This window comes from Salvelinus alpinus, chromosome 29 (assembly GCF_045679555.1).
Source record: "Salvelinus alpinus chromosome 29, SLU_Salpinus.1, whole genome shotgun sequence".
Lineage (NCBI taxonomy): Eukaryota > Metazoa > Chordata > Actinopteri > Salmoniformes > Salmonidae > Salvelinus > Salvelinus alpinus.
The window spans coordinates 41,020,429-41,042,596 of record NC_092114.1 but is presented as its reverse complement, the minus strand read 5'-3'; the positions used below and the strand labels follow the sequence as shown (position 1 = coordinate 41,042,596).

General features: G+C 46.5%; 1 protein-coding gene across 20 annotated transcripts in view; it reads right to left on the bottom strand.

The window, feature by feature from the left end:
* The window catches only part of LOC139559012 (microtubule-actin cross-linking factor 1-like), a 259,756-nt gene that overhangs the window by 28,872 nt on the left and 208,716 nt on the right, over positions 1–22,168 (bottom strand). For 18 of the 20 annotated variants that reach the window (XM_071374618.1, XM_071374623.1, XM_071374624.1 and 15 more), the window contains 12 exons: positions 10,217–10,378; positions 9,820–9,990; positions 8,721–8,887; positions 8,290–8,449; positions 7,496–7,822; positions 7,031–7,115; positions 6,680–6,906; positions 5,749–5,955; positions 5,136–5,363; positions 4,556–4,774; positions 4,138–4,341; positions 1,954–2,179 (listed from right to left, as the gene is read on the bottom strand). In XM_071374618.1, coding sequence (XP_071230719.1) covers positions 1,954–2,179; positions 4,138–4,341; positions 4,556–4,774; positions 5,136–5,363; positions 5,749–5,955; positions 6,680–6,906; positions 7,031–7,115; positions 7,496–7,822; positions 8,290–8,449; positions 8,721–8,887; positions 9,820–9,990; positions 10,217–10,378 — 2,383 coding nt within the window. The remainder of the gene's footprint in view (positions 1–1,953; positions 2,180–4,137; positions 4,342–4,555; positions 4,775–5,135; positions 5,364–5,748; positions 5,956–6,679; positions 6,907–7,030; positions 7,116–7,495; positions 7,823–8,289; positions 8,450–8,720; positions 8,888–9,819; positions 9,991–10,216; positions 10,379–22,168) is intronic. The other 2 variants (XM_071374625.1, XM_071374617.1) reach the window with 1 other exon arrangement.

Here is a 22,168-nt window from a genome sequence, read left to right as displayed (position 1 = left end):
AGCAGTCATTCATAGTTATGAAGTGATGTACTGAGATATTTTGGCGGGGGATGGCGGTGTCGCCATGTGCGCTGGGAGTCGTCAAAAGTTCGTAACTGTTTGTGAATCTCCGCCTTTGTGTTTCTGGGGTTCTGTGTTTAAAATAAACTTTGTTGAATAAAAAAACGAGACGAATCAGGTTTGGCAGTGGGATGGATCATATAAGTACAGTGGGAGTGTGTGCATGTATTGTTTTCGCCCCTGTCCCTATACTGAGGTCCTGTGTATGAGTCATTGTCTCCACCTAGGGGTGGTTGTGTGTGTGTGTCCATTTGTGATGTATGTGATGGGTGTATGTCCTTGTGTGACACAAGTACAATACCAGTCGAAAATTTTAGAACACCTACTCATTCAAGGGTTTTTCTTTATTTTGACTGTTTTCTACATTGTAGAATAATAGTGAAGACATCGAAACTATGAAATAACAATTATGGAATCAGGTAGTAAACAAAAAAGTGTTAAACAAATCAAAATATATTTTAAGTAGCCACCCTTTGCCTTGACAGCATTGAACACTCTTGGCATTCTCTCAACCAGCTTCATGAGGTAGTCACCTGGAATGCATTTCAATTAACAGGTGTGCCTTGTTAAAAGTTAATTTGTGGAATTTCTTTCCTTCTTAATGCGTTTGAGCCAATCAGTTGTGCCGTGACAAGGTAGGGGTGGTATACAGAAGATAGCCCTATTTGGTAAAAGACCAAGCCCATATTATGGCAAGAACAGCTCAAATAAGCAAAAAGAAATGACAGTCCATCATTATGTTAAGACATGAAGGTCAGTCAAAACGGAAAATGTCAAGAACTTTGAACGTTTCTTCAAGTGCAGTCGCAAAAACCATCAAGCGCTACGATGAAACTGGCTCTCAGGAATGGAAGACGCAGAGTTACCTCTGCTGCAGAGGATAAGTTCATTAGAGTTACCAGCCTCAGAAATTGCAGCCCAAATAAATGCTTCACAGTGTTCAAGTAACAGACACATCTCAACAACTGTTCAGAGGAGACTGTGTGAAACAGGCCTTCATTGCTGAATTTCTGCAAAGAAACCACTACTAAAGGACCCCAATAAGAGACTTGCTTGGGCCAAGAAACAGCAATGGACATTAGACCGGTAGAATTATGTACTTTGGACTGGAGTCCAAATTGGAGATTTTTGGTTCCAACTGCAGTGTCTTTGTTAGACGCGGTGTGGGTGAACGGATGATCTCCGCATGTGTATTTCCCACCGTAAAGCATGGAGGAGGAGGTGTTATGGTGTGGGGGTGCTTGGCTGGTGACACTGTCTATAATTTATTTAGAATTCAAAACACACTTAACCAGCATGGCTACCACAGCATTCTGCAGTGATACGCCATCCCATCTGTTTTGGTCTTAGTGGGACTATCATTTGTTTTTCAACAGGACAATGCCCCAACACACCTCCAGGCTGTGTAAGGGCTATTTTACTAAGAAGGAGAGATGGAGTGCTGCATCAGATGACCTGGCCTCCACAATCCCCCAACCTCAAACCACTTGAGATGGTTTGGGATGAGTTGGACCGCAGAGTGAAGGAAAAGCAGCCAACAAGTGCTCAGCATATGCGTGAACTCCTTCAAGACTGTTGGAAAAGCATTCCAGGTGAAGCTGGTTGAGAGAATGCCAAGAGTGTGCAAAGCTGTAATCAAGGCAAATGGTGGCTATTTGAAGAATCTCAAATATATTTTGATTTGTTTAACACTTTTTTTGGTTACTACATGATTCCATGTGTTATTTCATAGTTTTGATGTCTTCACTATTATTCAACAATGTAGAAAATAGTAAAATAAAGAAAAACCCTGGAATGAGTAGGTGTGTCCAACCTTTTGACCAGTAGTGTGTGTGTGTGCGTTTATAAGTGTGTATATGTAAGTCTACCTCTGTGTGTGTTTCAGACCCTTACCTTCAGCGGCAGGATCGTCGTGGGCTGCTCTACTGATGAGCTCCTCGCCGCGGGCACACAGGGCAGAGAAGGAGGGCAGCAGTTTGTCCAGTTCCAGCCCGGTTGCCTTGTGCTCAGCCAGCTGCTCCCGGATCTTATCCGCCTCCGCCGCCACGGGAGAAGGGGAGCGGAGGCGCTGCACAGCCCCTTCCAAGGTCTCCAACAGGGGGTCCATCTTGTCATGGAACTGGGGGGGGGGTTAAGAAGAGAAGGTGGGTTGTGTGACTAATAGCTACTTTATGCTCAATCCAGATATGCTGTCCAGGAGCTCTGTTTGGAGCGTGTGACGCAAATGCAGAGCCTCCGGAGCGCCATACGATGATGCCGCGCGCCTCCCAATTTCTGTAACAATGCGGAGGGTTCCGTATAACTCCGCATTGACATGATTGGTCGGTGGGAGGTCCTGTATTAACACAAACTCACTTCCTTGACGACTTCCTTCACAACGGCTCTTCGAAGTGCAATGATGTATGAACGGCCTGTCTTCTACAGAGACCGTATGGCAGTAAATGCTGTACAGCCACTGTAGACGACGGATTGCCCATGCAGAGCCTTTAAGGCTTTCATTCCTATTATTATACATACTTATATGCATCCGGGGGGGGGAGGGGTGACATTTTGACAGTGCGAAAATGCAGAGATCCTGCCGAAAAATACCACGTCATTTTGGATACTTGGAGGGTCATGTGATTCAAGACGTGGGAGTACGATTGATGTATTTACTAGACATGAATAAAGTTTACTTCGTTAGGAATACCGCACACAACTTTCAAATCAGCACAAACTATTACCACAGCCTCACTAAGTGGTCGGTGATAAAGGTCACAGAGGTTTTTTGGTAAATAACTGCATTTGAGCAATGTCAAAATGGGTAACACGGACTGGAACAGAGAAGAAGCCTAAAGCTACTAAAAAAGGAGAGGAATTGCCAATTTACAAAAATATCAAAACACACTAACTGAGAAAGAGGAGAGACATTGGACAAAGTATACTCGGGAGTTATAGCGGGTCGTCTCAGCCTAGACACAAGGTTGACGCAGGAAGGGATTCTAATAACTAAGTACTAAGTCACGTTGTGGTCGGTTGGCACCAGTAATACAGTACAGGTCCAGTCAGTGGTCTTACCTCTACCAGCTGGGTGATTGCAGTGAGCAGTGACGAAGGATGGATGAAATTGTGGGTCAACACACACAGCACATCCACAATGGGTGAGAGGCGGGATGGAGGGATGGATGGAGCAAACCAGGGAGGGAGGAGAGATGGATGGGGGAGTGCAGGGAGAGAGGGAAATGTCAGGCACAAAGGAGGGGGTGGAGAGGTATGGAGGTCGGTCGTTTAGGAGGAATGAAAAGAGAGAGAGAGAGAGAGAGAGAGATGCATAGAGAGAAGGAGTGGGTGATATGGTCCATTAGGGATGGGGAGGTGGAGAAACAACACATTGTGTTAGATCAGTGACATGCACACACTCTGGCCAAGCAATATCAATAGCTGCAACAATCAGCTTAGCACTCCGTGATAATCAACAGTGGCTCATGACTTATGAAATGACGTGTTATGAGAGAGCATTTGACAAGAGAACTATTGAAATAAAATGTGAATGTTTCTTACGGAAATATTTACTTACTACAAGTGTAGCAAAGAAGCTGTGTAGCTTTAGCAAATAGAAACCCCTACTACCACTACTATCATATTATGACCAAGACCTTTGAAGATCACGACATTGTCTAGTTCTCTTCCATTCTGATGGAAATGAGCAAAAAGAGAAAGAATAGTTCCAAGCAAGGAGACCAAAGCACCATCATACTATAGCCTGAGCACTGGTCACAGAAATCCCACGACAATTCCGCCAATGCCTAACACATTTACACTGCTCTTTCACTACAGAGTGGTGTGGTAACGTTACATGGACCTCGTCCTGCCATTAGCAGCTAGACGGCACGTACGGCATCCATATTAGGACATCTTGAGACTTCCAAATATGGACACAACAAGGCTTACGGCATCCATATAAGGACGTCGTCAGATTTCCTCATATGGATGCCGGAAGCTTGGTTGTATTGGGGCAGCAATCGGCAGACAAGCTTCAACAACTGACACACTTCCGAGCTACAAACCGATTTCAAATTCACTTTTACGAAACCATACCTGCGCAGACTGAGACATAGCCTCGTCCAGGGTGGCTGCGTGACCCTTGACCTCCTCCTTGATGGCCGCGTAGCGTTTCTCGGCGTCGCTGTAGCGCTGCCTCACCGTGGCCCCCTCCTGGTGACTCAGAACGGCCAGCTGGGGGCCGATCTTCAGCAGCTTGTCGATGTGGGGCTTGTGCTCCGCTATGGACTCCCTCAAGAGCTGGACGAAAGATGGAGGGAGAAAGAGTGGAAAATAAGTAAAGAGGAAGATGGATAGTGTGATTGAGAGAGTGGTACAGTTGGAGTACCACAGAGAAAGAGGGAGAAATGAAAAAGGAAAAAAAGAAAGTAGAAGGGTTAGGAACTCATTCGACATGATACATCTTTTCACAAGGACATTCGTTAAAATACAGTAATTAGAGCCTCCTCCTCACCCTCATCTGCTCCTGTTGTAGTCGCAGGGCCTCGGTGTCGATGGCGGGTGGGGGCAGCTGGGCTATAAGGGTCTCGGTCTCCCCCAGCCAGGGCTCCAGCTCCTCCTGGGTCTCCCAGAAGCGGGCCACCAGGACCTGGGCCTGCTCCAGGGCTGAGAAACGCTCCTGGTGCCGCTGGCTCACCACTTCGTAGCGGGCAGATAGCGAGTCAGTCTTCACCTGAGGAGAGCGAGGGGAAGAAAAGGGGTTAGAATTGTTCACATTTGGTAACTAGACAAAAACCACTGGAATAGTTCACATTTTGTGTACTAATGTTGTAGGCTTTTACTTCAAGCACAAAACCCAATATTTCCCTCCCTGTTTATAATATTTAATATTATAATATGAATAATACATACATAAATCATGTCATTTGATTTTCCTGTGAATGAACTTTTCTTAAATTAGTCATTGCGTACAGTATGTTACAAAAGTCGTCTTGGTCTGTTTGGAAGCCTTTTCACCCTTCTCTCTGACTTCCTGCATTTCTCTACCCTCTTTCGCGCTCCCTAAACCCTCTCCTTTGTCCCTCTCTCCTCACCATCAGAGCGTCTCTCTGCTGGTCGCTGCACGTCTCCAGGATGTCGTCCCTGGTGTGGAGTAGCTGGTCCACGGTGTCTTTGTGTCGGATGATGTCGATATTGAAGGCCCTCTGGACCTGTAGCTGGGCCACGGTGACGTCAGGCTCCAGACTCAGAGGACCCAGGGAGGATAGCTTCCTCTCCGTCTCCCCAGCCCAGGTCAGCTCCGCGTCCACCGCCTCCTCATACTGAGGCACAGAGAGATACACACAGTTAGCGAGGCACACTCAGGCTCCCCATACTGATAGAGTGAGACGTTACTAGCATTTACAGCAGCGTTAGCTGGTTGGCATTACACACAGCCACCTAAATGCTAAGAGAAAACCAGAGGGAAATGCCACAACATTAGCGTCATCCTCTTGTTGACAACGACAGCAGAAACCTCATGGATTACTTCGGCAGACAAAGATCGACCCAGAGAATGAAGCTAACTCAAATCCTGAACTTATACAATTTGTCCCACCTTTGACTATCAACACCATCATCCACTGTAAATGTATGCGATCACTGAACGGAGTACTAACTGTGTCCGCGACCAATAAACGTTGATTTCATTTAGTCACATTGCAGTACCTGTTGTGACCTCTGGACGGCAGCCTGTACCAGCTGTACCCGCTGGGTGATGGTCTCGTCCGCCGTTCGGTAGCGCTGGTTGGCGTCAGCCACCAGGCGGTCTAGGCCCTCGCGGGCACGCCAGGGCACCAGGTCTAAGAGGGCACTGCCCATCTCGTTGACCGTGTCCAAAACCAGACGCTTCTCCGCCGACACACACTTCAGCTCCTGGGAGAGAAACACACATTGAGAAACACATTGAGTATCTCAAACTAAAGATATAAGTCCTACTTACGCTACAGCGTTAAAAACTAATATCCGCAAGAGAGGAAAAAGCAAGTTATTCTTCAAGAATCATTGGGTCAATCATTAATTAAAATGACCAGTGAACATCTGGAAATATTGCAGACTGTAAATATATTTACACAATATACGGTATATTCACAGCATATATGTATAATATACTGTTAAGAAAACATCCCCTGGGGGTTTCCCGAATGGCGCAGCGGTCTAAGGCACTGCAGTGTTGCGGAGTCACTACAGCCGTGGGTTCGATCCCAGGCGGTGTCATAACTGGCTGTGACCGGGAGTCCCATAGGGCGGCGCACAATTGGCCCAGCGTCGTCTGGGTTAGGGAAGGGTTTGACTGGGGGTGTTTTACTTGGCTCATCGGTCTCTAGCGACTCCTTGTGGCGGGCGCCTGCAGGCTGACTTCGGTCGTCAGTTTAAAAGGTGTTTCCTCCGACACATTGGCGCGGCTGGCTTCCGGGTTAAGCAGGCGGGTGTTAAGAAGCGCAGCTTGGCGGGTCATATTTCAGAAGACGCATGACTCAACCTTCGCCTCTCCCGAGCACGTTGAGGAGTTGCAGCGATGAGGCAAGATCGTAATCACGAAATTGGGGAGAAAAAAAAAGGGCTAACATTTAAAAATAAAAATAAAATAAAACCCTACCTTCTGTCTGTCCTGATAGGCTGGCGTTGCGTCCAGCTCCATTACGTTGAGCTCCGCTTCCACCTTGTCTAACCATTGGTTGACGTCGTCGTGGGCGCTGGCGAATCGTATGCTCAGCTGCAGGGCCTGCTCCAGGATGCGGAGGGCTTTGCTACTCCCGCCCGTCATCTCAGCGTAGCGAGACTTGATACCGTCCAGCTTCTCCTGGATCAGCAGAACTTCCTCACCTGCAGGGGTTAACAACAGACACAGAGTCAGTGGAATACAGGATCTGTGGTTATTATATTCCTTTATAAATGACAGGTCCAGGAACAGTTCTGGCTGTTTCCAGAGTTAGAGGTTGTACTTTACCGGTGGTTTGCTTGAGCAGGGCCTGTCCGTTCTTGATGGCCTGGTCAACCTGCTTCTTCCTGCTCACTATCTCTTCATTCAGAGACTGATGGGGGAAGGTGGAGAGAAAGAGAATCAACACCTTATAGAGCAGTGGTGTCAAACTCACTCCATGGAGGGCCTAATGTCTGCAGGTTGTTGGTTTTCCCCTTTTAATTAAGCCCTAGACAACCAGGTGTGGGGAGGTCCTTACTAATTAGTGGCCTTAATTCCTCAATCAAGTACAAGGGAGGAGCGAAACCCCGCAGACGCTCTGTCCTCCGCGGAACGAGTTTGACATCGGTAGAACGTAATAAGAGTCATTCCTATTGCTACTCAATGTCTAGACAGTACTAGCCAATACAATACTCCCTGTGGTAGTGCGGTAGTATCCTACCACTGTGTGTTAATGAATAGCTACTCCCTGTCCAAACCCTAGTATCGTACCAGTGTGTGCTTGTGCTGCTGGGTGAGGACCCCTGGCTGGTAGCTCTGCACAGACACCTGTCCCAGCCGCTGGCCCACCTCAGCCAGCCAGTTGAGCACCTCCACCTCATCCTCCCCAAACAGCTGGGCATTGGCCAGGGCCTGGTCCAGCATGACGGCCCTGCGTTGGCACCAATCACTGAGCTCCGAGTGGCCTAGCCGCACCGCCCCAACGCGCTCCCTCAGCCAATCGCGGTCGGCCGCGCAGCTGAGGGGCGCCAGGGATTGGCCGAGGGCCTCGAGGCGGTCGACCTCGGATCCTCTAGAGGAGATGGACTCTTGGACGGCCTGGGGTGGTGTGTGCGGAGAGGGGGAGGAGTGAAGGAGAACAGAAGAAAAACATAGGGAACAAATAAAGGATAAAATGAGGATGCAGATGAGAAATCATAATGAATGAGAAATCATAAGGAACGAATGAAAGCTAAATATGTATAACTTACAAGAACAACATAAAATCATAAACAACAAAAAAGGTTTAATGAAATATAATATATATTCGATAAGCAAATCATATCAAAATGTTGAGGGGAAAATGGTGGAGCCTGGGCTTCCCTTCTTTCTCTCAATGGAAAGTAACCAGTCGTGTATTCCTGTTCCATCCTCTTGTCTCCCTAGTTTCATTCCAGAGACTTAAACCCTCATTTCTGTCCTCATTCACCTCTTTTCGTCAAAGGAAACCAAAAACGCAACCCGTGTTTCGAGGGGGACACGTTACCTTGTGACACCGTCATCCACGCTACCGTCACGCACGTTACCTTGTGTTTTGTAATCTGCTGGGTGATCTTGGAAGTCTGGGTTCCCATGGGCTCGGCGGTGCTCAGGCGTCGCTCGGTGGCACTCAGCCACTCTCCAAGAGGCTCCACCGCCTCGTGGAACTGAAGTGCCAGCGCCTGCAGCTCCTCCAACTGGCACTGCCTGCAGAGGCGGGAGGGAGAGAGGGGGTGAGCGTTTGGGTCGCCTTTGTATATCGACCTCTCACCGGGGATCCAAATAAGCATTCAGATACGACGGTCAGGAATGTGTGGGTTGTGTACTGCAGTACTGGTAATGCATTCTGTAGGTAGGCTAGTGTGTGTGTGTGTGTGTGTACTACGCATGGGTAAGAGTGTTTTTGTGGTGTTGAGATGTAGTCGCTGACTGTGGTGCATGTACGTGATGAATGTGTCCATGCAATAATGTACGTTACCTTGCCCTGGCCTTCTCCAGCAGCTCGCCCCATCTCTCCCCCAGACTCTCCAGCTGCTTCTGGATCTTGTCTCTGTCCTGTGTCTCGGCCGTGGCGGCGATCCTCTCCCCCTCTCCCTGGATCATCTGAACAGTGGCTCTGCGGTCGTCCAGCAGTCTTTGTAACAGCTGGAAGATGAAAGACATAGACGGTCCGTTCAACACCACAAATAATACCAACTCTCATAATGTTTGTCCTGCATGTATATTAGGGTCAGGGGTATATTCAAGACCAGAAGAGTCGCTGCTTCTAGGATTTCGGTGTCAAGCAGTTGGTAAGATAAGCTAGAACATACTTCACATTCAATACCGCAATGTTTTGCAGTGTTCCTCAACAATACCGTGTCTCAAATATCAGGCCACCCTTGTTGTGACGACGTCCACGGTGAGTAGTAGCTCAATTTGGCAGTACTTCCCTTTCTGAAACCCTTCATAACTGTTCAGTGGCATTGACCGAGCCTTCCGATGAAACGGCACTCATCTCCAGTTACCTCTCCACGAGGCTCGGCACGTTCAGCGGCGGACGTAAACACGTATGACTGAGTGGAGGAGCTGAACCGGCCGCAGCTCCTCGACACACAAACACGGGAAGTGTTCCAGATAAAGAGGGAGAGCAGACAGTGTTTTTTTCAGCCTCTCGGTTTCTCGGGGGAAAAAAACATTGTAATCCGACATCTGTGTTAACTGGTGTGTTGAATGCCAACCAGACTGGCAGACTCAATTGAGCTTTTCCTCCGCCAAAACCCTCAGATAATTAGGTGTGTGAGTGCGTTTCCCTTTCACGTGTTATGTGTCCCTTGGTGAAAATAAGGACTAATTAACAGTAATAGCCCATTCTATTATTATCTATGAATAAATAAAGTTTGTTTAGCTTAATTAAGCTTGTTTTTATGCAAATCTAGGTTCCACGTGTCTCTAATGGCCAGTAAATTCTTAGTCATAATGACAGAGTATCTGATATAGGGAAAAGACCTGGTATTAAAATTAAATATATGTTCCTCACTACAACTCTCTCCATCTAGATACTCATCCCTTTCTCCACTCATCCCTTTCTCGCTCACCTTCTGTTCCTGGATCTGGGCCTTGACCACTCTGTACTCGGCTGACGGGGGCTTCTGATTGGCTACCAGTTCCTCCGTGTCACTCAGCCAGCTCAGAAGAGGCTCCAAGGCATCCTGGAACTTCCCACAATGCAACAGAGCTTCCTGCAACTGGGCGATGCGCTCTGCAATCTGGTCAAGGAACAATGCAGTGAGTGAGGGGGGGGACAATGGCTGTCTTGACATGGACGGGTATACACAGACAGACATAAACCTGATTCCTCACAAACAAATCATTCCATTCGCGCACATCAAACAAACGTAACGCATAAATATGCATACTCAGTCAGACACACACAAACCATAGCACTACCATCAGCACAGACAGACCGATGGATAGATGGTCCGACAGACATACCCTCTTGTTGAGGGAGTTCCATCTGAGGTTGGTGGTCTCTAGGTCGTGCTCCAGAGCCTGGGTGTCTGTGTGTTTGGCTGCACTCTGGATCAGGCCCTGGCCCACCGCGTTCACGCGCTGCAGCTTGGGTTGAATGCTGTCCACCTGCTCCCTCTCCACCGCCTGAGAATGAGAGGGAGAAGAGGGAGGGAGGTGGAGAAAGAGGGAGGGAGGAGAAAGGGATTATAAGGATTAGAGCGCTGGAAAGTAAGGGTGGCTGGAAAAGAGGGAGTTGAACACACCCTTTCCCCTGTCTGGCCACTTTACTCAAACAGACCACCATCTAGGGCTAGAGACACAGCATGATGGCAATGGGCATCCAACTCAAAATAAAACCAGCTCAAAGTCCTGAAATCCAATACGGGGATTAAATGCAAAATGTCTGCTTTCCCATAGAGCTGTATAGAGATTACAGGGATCTGAAATTAGCCATAATGGATCCCAATGGTAGAGATGCCAAACACACAAACACACACTACAGCCCAGAACTGGCAAACACACACTACAGCCCAGAACTGGCAAACACACACTACAGCCCAAAACTGGCAAACACACACTACAGCCCAGAACTGGCAAACACATACTACAGCCCAAAACTGGCAAACACACACTACAGCCCAGAACTGGCAAACACACACTACAGCCCAGAACTGGCAAACACACACTACAGCCCAGAACTGGCAAACACACACTACAGCCCAGAACTGGCAAACACACACATAGACCAGAACTGGCAAACACACACATAGACCAGAACTGGCAAACACACACATAGACCAGAACTGGCAAACACACACATAGACCAGAACTGGCAAACACACACATAGACCAGAACTGGCAAACACACACTACAGCCCAGAACTGGCAAACACACACATAGACCAGAACTGGCAAACACACACTACAGCCCAGAACTGGCAAACACACACATAGACCAGAACTGGCAAACACACACTACAGCCCAGAACTGTCAAACACACACATAGACCAGAACTGGCCTAGGGGCTGGGACAAAAGATTTGCTCTGAGAACAGTGGGAGGGAATGACTGGAAGAGAAACAGAAGGACTACTAGACATTGAGCCGACGACGCGGACCCCAGACGCTCACGAAAACGGTGTGCTCTCGTTCTCTGTGGCCGACGTCAGTAAGTCATTTAATCGTGTTAACCCTTGTAAGGCTGCCGGCCCAGACGGCATCCCAAGCCGCGTCCTCAGATATGCAGACCAGCTGGATATATTCAATCTCTCCATATCCCAGTCTGTTGTCCCCACTTGCTTCAACATGTCCACCATTGTTCCTGTACCCAAGAAAGTGAAGGTAACTGAACTAAATGACTATCGCCCCGTAGCACTCACTTCTGTCATCGTGAAGTGCTTTGAGGAGCTAGTTAAGGACTCCACCTTACCCGACACCCTAGACCCACTGAAATTCACATTAAGGACTCCACCTTACCCGACACCCTAGACCCACTGAAATTCACATTAAGGACTCCACCTTACCCGACACCCTAGACCCACTGAAATTCACATTAAGGACTCCACCTTACCCGACACCCTAGACCCACTGAAATTCACATATCGCCCCAACAGATCCACAGACGATGCAATCGCCATCGCACTGCACACTGCCTTATCCCACCTGGACAAGAGGAATACCCTATGTAGGAATGCTGTTCATCGATTACAGCTCAGCCCTCAACACCATAGTGCCCTGCAAGCTCACCCCTAAGCTCAAGGCCCTGGGTCTGAACCCCTCCCTGTGCAACTGGGTCCTGGACTTCCTAATGGGCCGACCCAAAGTGTTGAAGGTAGGCAACAACACCTCCGCCATGCTGATCCTCAACACGGGGGCCCCACAGGGGTGCGTCCTCAGCCACCTCCTGTACTCCCCGTTCACCTATGAGGGCAAGGCCACGCACGTCTCCAACTCAATCATCAAGTTTGCTGACGAGAACAGCGGTAGGCCTGATTACCAACGACGAGCCCTGGAGGAGTGGTGCAAGGAATATAACCTCTCCCTCAACTTCAACAAAAAGGAGCCTGTCATGGACTACAAGAGAAAGCAGAGAGCACGTCCCCATCCACACCGACGGGGAGATGGTCAAAAGCGTCAAGTTCCTTGGCTTGCACATCACTGACAACCTGAAACGGTCCCTTCACACAGACAGCGTGGTGAGGAGTTTGAAGAAATGTGTCTTGGCCCCCTAAGACCCTCGCAAACTTCTACAGATTCACCATTGAGCGCATCCTGTGGGCCTGTATAAGCACCTGATACGGCAACTTCACCGCCTGCAACCTTAATCGACGTCCACGTCATCGGCGCCCGGGGAGCAGTTGCTGCCTTGCTCAAGGGCAGATTTTTCCACCTTGCCGGTTCTGGGATTTGAACCAGCAACCTTTTGGTTACTGGCCCAACGCTCTTAACCGTTACCTGCCACCACTTATATGTGTATATATATTTATATTCCTGTCTCTGACATTGCTCGTTCTGATATATATATATATATTTTATTTATGGATTATGATGTGTATTGTTTTTGTATTTTATTGATAGGTATTACTGCACTGCTGGATCTAGAAACAAAAAGCACTTTGCTGCACTTTCGATAACATCTGCAAATCTGTGTATGCGACCAATAAACTTTGATTTGGATTCAATTCAAATGAGAGAAATACTAAGACAAAGGAAGTGCTTTGAACTATCGTTTGCCTTACAATGGCAATGTAAGTACAAAACTGTTGGGTTGCGTTTGTGAGAAGGAACGATGGGGAGGGGGACTTCTATGAGTAAGAGTTTTGTCCTCTTTTGAGCCTCATCTAAGGTCAGTGTTTTTCTACACCGTATAATCACCTAGAAGCGGTTGTGTGGAAGCCCGTCTTTGATCTTGTTCTATAATGAACGGTTTTAGTGGATTCTGCTCATCTGGAGTAAACATTGTGTGAAAGTGCTGCTTTTCCACGCCAGGAGATGACGTGTCGGAGTTTGAAAGAGAACAGGGATGCTAAAATAGAACAAGATGTGTCTTGGTTTGTGTGTTTGTGTGTGTCACAGCTGTGTTGCGGTGATGGGCCTCCTCCCTGTTTCCAACAGGAAGTCTGACTGCCTCGACAACAATGAGCCTCAGCCATGACCCACTCTACCCTATCCATATCCCGGACAGTGTGTGTATTCTGTGTATTTGACTGAATGAACTTGTGTGTGTGTGTGTGTGTGTGTGTGTACACGATGCTGCACGTGTCCACACTCCCATTCTCTCCCTCTCGCTAGCCAGCTCAAAGCGGTCGACTCCACTAAACCAGAGCTCGGAAAATATCTTGGATGTTTCTCATTCCTCCCCACCTCTTGAACCATGGCAGTGGATCAACAGTCACACACACACACTCCTCCACTCTCTCTCCACCCTCCTTCACATTTCCCTTACTTTCGTCACTCACTCCTAACCTCTCACTTTCCCCTCCATCCCCCTCCAACCTCAACATCCATTTTCTCTTCATTCGCTCCCCTCGTCTCCCTCTTGACCAAAACCTCAACCAGACATGGGCTTTCTCACTTTAACCACAATTCAGTTTACATGGATTTCTTTTCATTGTATTTTTTACGTTTCTGGCTTCCTGGCTCAAAAGGAGAAAACTGTATAAAACTCAGACTTTCTACTACTTGTGTGACATCTCAATCAGTCTCGAATACAACGGGTGGGTCTAATCCTGAATGCTGATTGGTTAAAACCACATTCCAGCTGGTGTCTATTTCACAAGTTACCACCGGCTAAACCAAGGACGCTGAAATGCCCATTTACTCTGTTCCATCTCACTGAGCAATCCACTGTCTCATCAGCCCTGCTAGGAAATGTATAACAAGGATCTCCACTATAAAAAGCATTATCTAGACATTATCCTCCATTTCTTTAAGACTTTTTACATTTTGTTTAAATAATGAATTGAGATTTCCACCGTCCCATATAAAGTGAATGTGTCTGAAGGAGCCAAACAGCAAATTGAGCTGGTTGTCATAGCAACACACAAAACTTGTTTTCAGTTGACTGGCTAAATCAATACTTTGTTGCGAAGACTAAAATGGATGAGTGGAATCTTTGTTATATTTTCAGCGGCATGACTACGGATGAACGGGAAAAAAGAGATAATATAATACCCAGGCATGCAGATTTGGAGGATACTGCATTGAATGACGGCAGGTAGCCTAGTGGTTTGAGCGTTGGGCCAGTAACCGAAAGGTTGCTGGATCGAATCCCCGAGCTGACAAAGTAAAAATCTGTCCTTCTGCCCCTGAACAAGGCAGTTAACCCACTGTTCCCCGGTAGGCCGTCATTGTAAATAAGAATTTGTTCTTAACTGACTTGCCTAGTTAAATAAAGGTTCAATTAAAAAAGAAATATGTAGAGAAAAGCTGTAACGGGAAAAAAAGTTACGAATACTGGGATGTGCGTTGCTTTGAGGGCTGTCTAGCAGAGAATAAAAAAAAGTTGTTGACGTCAAAATGTCACTAAGGAAGAGTTTAACATCCTTCTCCGACAGTTTTATGGAAATGTACTCCGGAGTGGGCTCAACCGGTTCCTAAATGACCCACCCATCGGTCGCAGCTGGTGCCTTATGAAGGGCACTGAATTTACCACCTCCAATCAGCTAAGAAGGCAAGGAAAGAATATCAAACAGCCACCCTCCCATCACCGATAAGGACAAGGCCCAGCTCCAAAACTCCCAGGCTCTGAGTCCCGGTACACCAAGGGGTCTGGTCCAGAAAGTGTGGTTCGACCTCCAGCCCAACTCATTCCTCGTAAAAACAGACGACAACGGTCTAAGGTATGTTGTTCAAAGCCTGTTTGTGTCATTTCTAAGTTGCACTCGTAATTAGGCTACTGGAAAACAATATTATAATAACGCATTCTCTCTCAGATACGCCACTCTCGCATATAACGAGGCCACAAAGAATCATCTGGACCCAAGGGAGAGGGGCAGGGAGTCCAAGAGGGGATTCATGTTCGAGCAGCCAGGGAACCCACTATGCCCGGTGGCATCACTGGAGAAATATCTATCGAAATGACCGGAGAACACCCTTAAATTTTATCTCCACCCAAGGAATGGAGAGTGTATCGGGGACTCGATCTGGTACAAGTCAGAGCCGATGGGCGTGAACTATCTGGCAGAACTTCTACCCAAGATCTGCTGGGCAGCGGGAACAACTACGTACACAAAATCACAGCATCAGGACCACGACAGTCCAGAAACTGGCCAATGCTGGTTTAGAAGCGAGGGAGCTACTGGCGTCCGCCACTGACAGAAAACGCTGGAGCAACATCCTGGCCGAAAAACAAAGAGAACACTGCAGCACCATCAACACCCAAAAGGCTGAAGCAAGGCAGCGGCAGTAGTAGCACAGACCCCGACAGATATTTAAACCAACGCACCACCATCCAGGGGAACGTACAGATACATGTGACATACAATAAGTAGCTATGTCAGCTGTAGCGGATAGGAAATAGAATGCATGGTTTCATTTATTAAAATCCGCTCAAATGAATGTCGTGGACTGTCTTTTGCCTGAACAGTGTCCTGACAAGACAGCACATAAGCTAACTAGAAAACAGCTTAAACAAATGCAAATGCAGCTACTTTGCTGTTATTCTGACTGCACTGTTTGACGTGACTGTAAATTAGCCGGAGTTGGCAAGCTAGTAAGCAAGGGATAAGAACTTTGCCGGTCAGTATGGCAATGGAACATTTAGAACGAACAACTGGGTCGCGTCTATAGATACAAAACAAAAAGACTGAACGACTGGGTCAGGTCTACAGCAACCCTAGATTTGGATGATATATTGGCACGGTTTGCCGGCCTTTCGACTTAGTCTCGGGCCTAACAACACCCGTGCCAATATGTCCTCCAAACACCGGCATCTCTGGAATTATCACTTAATTATCTCGCTCTCCAAACACCAAAAACCACAAGAACTCACTAAACACCGATGTGTTAAAACAGTGTGTGTCAGCGTGTGTCTGAGCGCGTGCGTGTGTGTACACGTGTTTGTGTGTGCGCTGCATGCACACGTGGGCGCGCTCGAAGTCGGTGTGTGAAGTCCGCGTGTGCGTTTTCATGCGTGTGTCCATGGAGATAACCAGCTAACGCAGTACAGCAGAGAGGCAGCCAGCAGCAGTCTTCATGGCTGGCGTCCAGAGCATGACTCAGGAACAATCACCACCTTAAATCATGACAAACGAACAAGCGCCAGCTAACATAAACAACCACTGTCTGATTTAACTCCATTTCACCTCCAGACTGGAACTAACGTCACGGCCAATATTGCATGCAGACACACCCCACACTATAGTCCTTCATAGCATGCTGAAGTTGAAGTATGAACCGTAGTGCCAACTAGATTAACGACACGAGTTGGTTTCCCACCGAACACCGCAACAGACCAAGCCACATACATTCATTCACAAACCTTATCCACAAAAGGGACAGTTACAGGGACTGTGAAGAAACACAGCCGTTTTACACATCTTGTATTGCAATTTGCACTATAGTATGTATTCGATCTATATATTGTGTGCATGTACTGACATGCAGGCTGTGTGCGACGTTTTAAATGTGTGTCGTTCAGTCCTTGACTATAATGCTCCGTACCATGTATTGTGTCATGTTTCATGTGGACCCCAGGAAGAGTCGCTGATGCTTTTGCAGCGGCCAATGGGGATCCTAATAAATTCCAAATAGGGACAGTGTAAAACACTACTGTTAAAGTCCAACACGTGTATACATTCCCTTACTGTATATAGACAGCTTGTCCACATGCTACTGAGAAAGTCGCAGTGGGCGTATTGACTTACATAAATAGAGTGGGACTAATCTGATCACTCTTCTGAGAGAACTACAGTGACACAATATCACTCCATCCAAATCAAGGACAGTGATAACAGCCCGTTACGCGGTCACCGACTTCCTTATCTTCCCTCGTTCCCGCTCTTCCTGCCTTTGCGCTGCCCTCTCACTCTCTTCCTGCCTTTGCGCTGCCCTCTCACTCTCTTCCTGTCTCTCTCCATCCTTATCCCCCCCTGGTTTCCTTTTTAGTAGAAGGATCTATTTTTTGCCCTGGCCACCATGTTAGAATTTTGCAGTAGTTTATGATGGTCAGACCAGGGAGTGCTGAATCAATCCATCATCACAGTGGTAGAGAAACATCCTTGTTGATGATAGATTGCATTTGAAAAGGAACCCAAGCTCATGCTAAATTTCTGCACTCGGGCCATTGTGGCCTAATCTCGCTGCGCTCTCGCTCTCTCCTTCACCCCTTTCCATCGCTCTTCCCTTTCCCTCATTCTCCCCCTCTCTCGCTCCCTCCCTTTCAGTTTTTCCTCTTTTGCAGGTGCTTCCTGGATGTCTGCTTGTCTTTCAGTGCCATCATTATCATATGAAATATGCCCGTGTTACCGGATCTGAGTTCACCTACAGTACACTCTTTGCACTCTGTGTTTAAGCATCTCTCCTGTCTGTCAGTCTCTCCTGCCTTTCTGTTCCATCTTCCAATGTAAACACATGTTACTCTTATCTTTCTTCTAAACATGAACGTGTGCCAGCGTGCTCATGTTACATTCAGAAAATATCAAATACGTTGACCAAACGGAATCACGTGAAATTGAACACCGGACTGTGTGTGTTATTATGTAGGGTTGTCCCCGGCTAAAAATCTTGGTCGACCAAGAGTCGTCTGTTCTTTCGACAAATCGATTGGTAGATATATTTGAACGTGTATTTTACCATATAGACATATCTTTTGTGTTTTAATCAAATCAACTATATTCACTGAGATGGTCTGATGCTTTAAGCACACTGTTTGATTAAATAATTAAAACACACAAATGACTAGAGGTAGTCTGACCAGCAATTGATTTGATTGTGCCGGGCCTGGCTCAGACATGCTGGGCTTTGTTAAAAAACAATGACAGTGAGTGACTGTGACTAGCACCCGTTGTCTCCCTCTCCTCCCTGCTGCATAGACCACCACAGAACATCAAGTGTTTATCACTCTGTCCATGTTGCTGAAGCTAACATAATTACAGCCATTTCTGACTGAAAAGTTCTGTTACCGAAATCTGAAAAACATTCCCTATACTCTCAATCCCTCCTCTCTTGCACGTAACCAATAGGAAGTGACCTATAGCATATCATAATCACATCAATACATTGGTTATGACAAACTCCGAACACCATAACAGCAAAATGGATGCAGAGGACATGGCAAATAAACTCGAAACGGGGTAATATTTACTGGTTGCTCTTGAGGTAAAGTCAGATGTGAGGAATACATTTGACTAGTTGTAGAAAATACTGGAGATCAATAAAAATAAGGTAAGGAGCAAGCGCTGCGTGGATATTAAGTGTGCCAAGCAGGTGCTGTATAGATTACAATATAATTTCTCTCACCTTTTGGAACAATGTAAACACTAAATACATTCTAAGCGTACCAGACTGTCAGTTATACGTTTTTTTTGTTAAGCCTTCATTACAGCGAAGACTAAAAACAGTCACATTCATTGGTGAATTGGTGTCATGGAATCAGTAGGCTATTAAACAAAAACTCAAGCAGTTAACAGGATCTGTCTTATTTCTGTGCATACAGTGCTTTCGGGAAAGTATTCAGACCACGTCCACTTTTTGTTACATTAAAGCCTTATTCTAAAATGGATTCAATTGACCTCTCTGTACTTTGCTCCGTTCATCTTTCCCTCGATCCTGACTAGTGTCCCAGTCCCTGCCGCTGAAAAACATCCTCCCAGCATGATGCTGCCACCACCATGCTTCACCGTAGGGATGGTGCCAGGTTTCTTCCAGACGTGACGCTTGGTACTCAGGCCAAAGAGCTTAATCTTGGTTTCATCAGACCAGAAAATCTTGTTTCTCATGGTCCATTAGGTGCCTTTTGGCAAACTCCAAGCAGGCTGTCATGTGCCTTTTACTGAGGAGTGGCTTCCGTCTGGCCACTCTATCATAAAGGCCTGATTGGTGACGTGCTGCAGAGATGGTTGTCCTTCTAAAAGGTTCTCCCATCGGGTTCTTGGTCACCTCCCTGACCAAGGCCCTTCTCCTCCGATTGCTCAGTTTTGCCCGGGCGGCCAGCTCTAGGAATTGTCTTGGAAGTTCCAAACTTCTTCAATTTAAGAATAATGGAGCCCACTGTGTGCTTGGGGACCTTCAATGCTGCAGAAATATTTTGTCTCGGAGCTCTATGGACAATTCTTTCAACCTCATGGCTTGGTTTTTGCTCTGACATGCACTGTCAACTGTGGGACCTTATATAGACAGGTGTGTGCCTTTCTAAATCATGTCCAATCAATTGAATTTACCACAGGTGGACTCCAATCAAGTTGTAGACACATCAAGGATGATCAATGGAAACAGGATGCACCCAAGTTCAATTTCGTGTCTCATAGCACAGGTTCCAAATACTTAAGTAAATAAGGTATTTCAGTTTCTAAAAACCTGTTTTGACTTTGCCATTATGGGGTATTAATAAAGGCTGTAATGTAACAACATGTGGAAAAGGGGAAGAGATCTGATACTTTCTGGATGGTGTATAAAGCCAGGCACATTTAACAGTTAGACTACGTGCTTCTACACCTGCATTGCTTGCTGTTTGGGGTTTTAGGATGGGTTTCTGTACAGCACTTCGAGATATTAGCTGATGTACGAAGGGCTATATAAAATAAACTTGATTTGATCTGATTTATTGATTATAGACCTGTTTCAGTTGGGGTTTCCTCTCTCTTCACTTTCCTTAGACAATAAGTCAAGGGCTGTTTTCTCCTCTCTTCATTCTGCTGCTGCCTCCGCCGCATTGTTCTCCACACCAATATGCTAGTTAACAATGCTATTACAGTATGAAATATAGCAACATGGTCTAGGGAAAGGAGCTAATTCAACAGCTCACTGATATATTTCAGAACCACTGAAACGCAGGAGAAAGCGCATTTGTTATAAAATAATATTATTCTTTATTAGTGTTGCACCGTTGTCTTTTAATATAACAATATACAATTTCTGTAACACGTCTTAGAGTGATGGACTGTGCCATCCCCACGGCCTCCACAATGGATTAGTCCACTCAGACAGATGTCTTGTACACCATGATATACATATTTCATTTTTTTTTGCTACTGCTCGACTAAAGCCTATCGACCAGTCGACTAAATGGGGTCAGCGCTAGTGTTATGTACACTACCGGTCAAAGGTTTTACAACACCTACTCATTCAAGGGTTTTTCTTTATTTTGTACTATTTTTCTACATTGTAGAAAAATAGTAAAGACATCAAAACTATGAAATAACACATATGGAATCATGTAGTAACCAAAAAAAGTGTAAAAACAAATCAAAATATATTTTATATTTGAGATTCTTCAAATAGCCACCCTTTGCCTTGATGACAGCTTTGCACACTCTTCTGATTGGCCCTGCCAGGTTAGCCCTCCTTATCATTTTACCAGGGCCTTATCTTTGAGTACTACCAGGTGTTCAGCCATACAGCTATTTCTTCCCTCACAGAGTGCTCTCTCTTGCACCAAAATGGCCGCCATTTCCATAAAAAAAAAAAACATGAATTACCAAACTTGCCGCTACAACAATCTACAGTCGCTTGTATATTTGGTTTCCTGTCCAAAGTGGCCTTTGGCATTGAAGAGGGCGTGACTGGCCATAGCTGAGAGGTCAGCGGCTCAGATAGACCCTGGCACTCCCTTATCTTCTATTTATATTCCCCCCCGACAACTTCGTACAGTGTTTGTGTGTTACTGGCAACAGCAACTCTCCCTCCATAGATCCCTAGTGTTTACTTCTCACTTCCTTATCTCTGGAATAGTGCCATCGGACTGTGGAGAGGAGAGAGATAAAAAGGGTAGAGAGAGAAAGAGAGAGAAAGAGGGTACGGGTGAGGGGAGGACGAGAGAGAAAGAGAGAGAAGAGAGGGGTGAAAGAGTAGAGAGAGGGGAAGGCATGGAGTGAATTTTATGGTTGGGAGATTGCTACCCTGCCAACGGACAGTGATTTTCTTTTCCCCTCAGAAACCTCCTTGTACTACAGTAGACTGTAACTCTAATCCTCTCCAGTCAAATCCAGGCTGACAGGACAGGGCATCTGATTGCATTTAGGAGGGCCAGAGAGACCGTGACTACGCATAAACCACACATACTAAATTAAATGATGCCCACAGGCACACACCCATAGTAAATGAGATGAGGACCAGGCCACCAGTGTGTGTAGCTGATGGAGTCAGTCATTTAATAATAAAAACCCTGGAGTCCATCAGGAGTTAATCAGGAGTCCATCAGGCAGGCGGGGACAAGGACACCCCAGACACACCGACAGTGTGAAGCAGAGAAGGCCCTAGTTTAGGCATGACAGACAGTCAAACACACTGGCCCAGAAATACATACCCACATAAATACACACAGACAAACAGCACAGGGAGAGAACTGGATGGAAGTACAGTATGTGGTGGTGAGGACGTGCAAACACTAACGCAAGACGTACGAGACGGTAAGGCGCAAACAAATACTGGCCGAATACTACAGTCATTTACTCCCACGTACAGAACCACACACACACACACACAAACAAACACAGGGGGAGTCGGAAGAGAATGGAAAAGTAGACTGTGAAGATATGCAGATCCGAAAGGCACGGAAGTCACACAGAGACTTTGATCCAGGCAAACAAACTACTAGCACACTGAAATGTCCGTGAAAGGGTGCAGCCTGTGTGCTTAACTGCCAAATTCAGACTTGAATTGCTCAATGAAACCACATGGTGATGATATATAAATTCCCATTCTCTTATAAACAGTTTAGAATTATATCTAATAAAGTAATCAAAACCAATGTCTGAAAATGTCAAAAGAAGTCAAA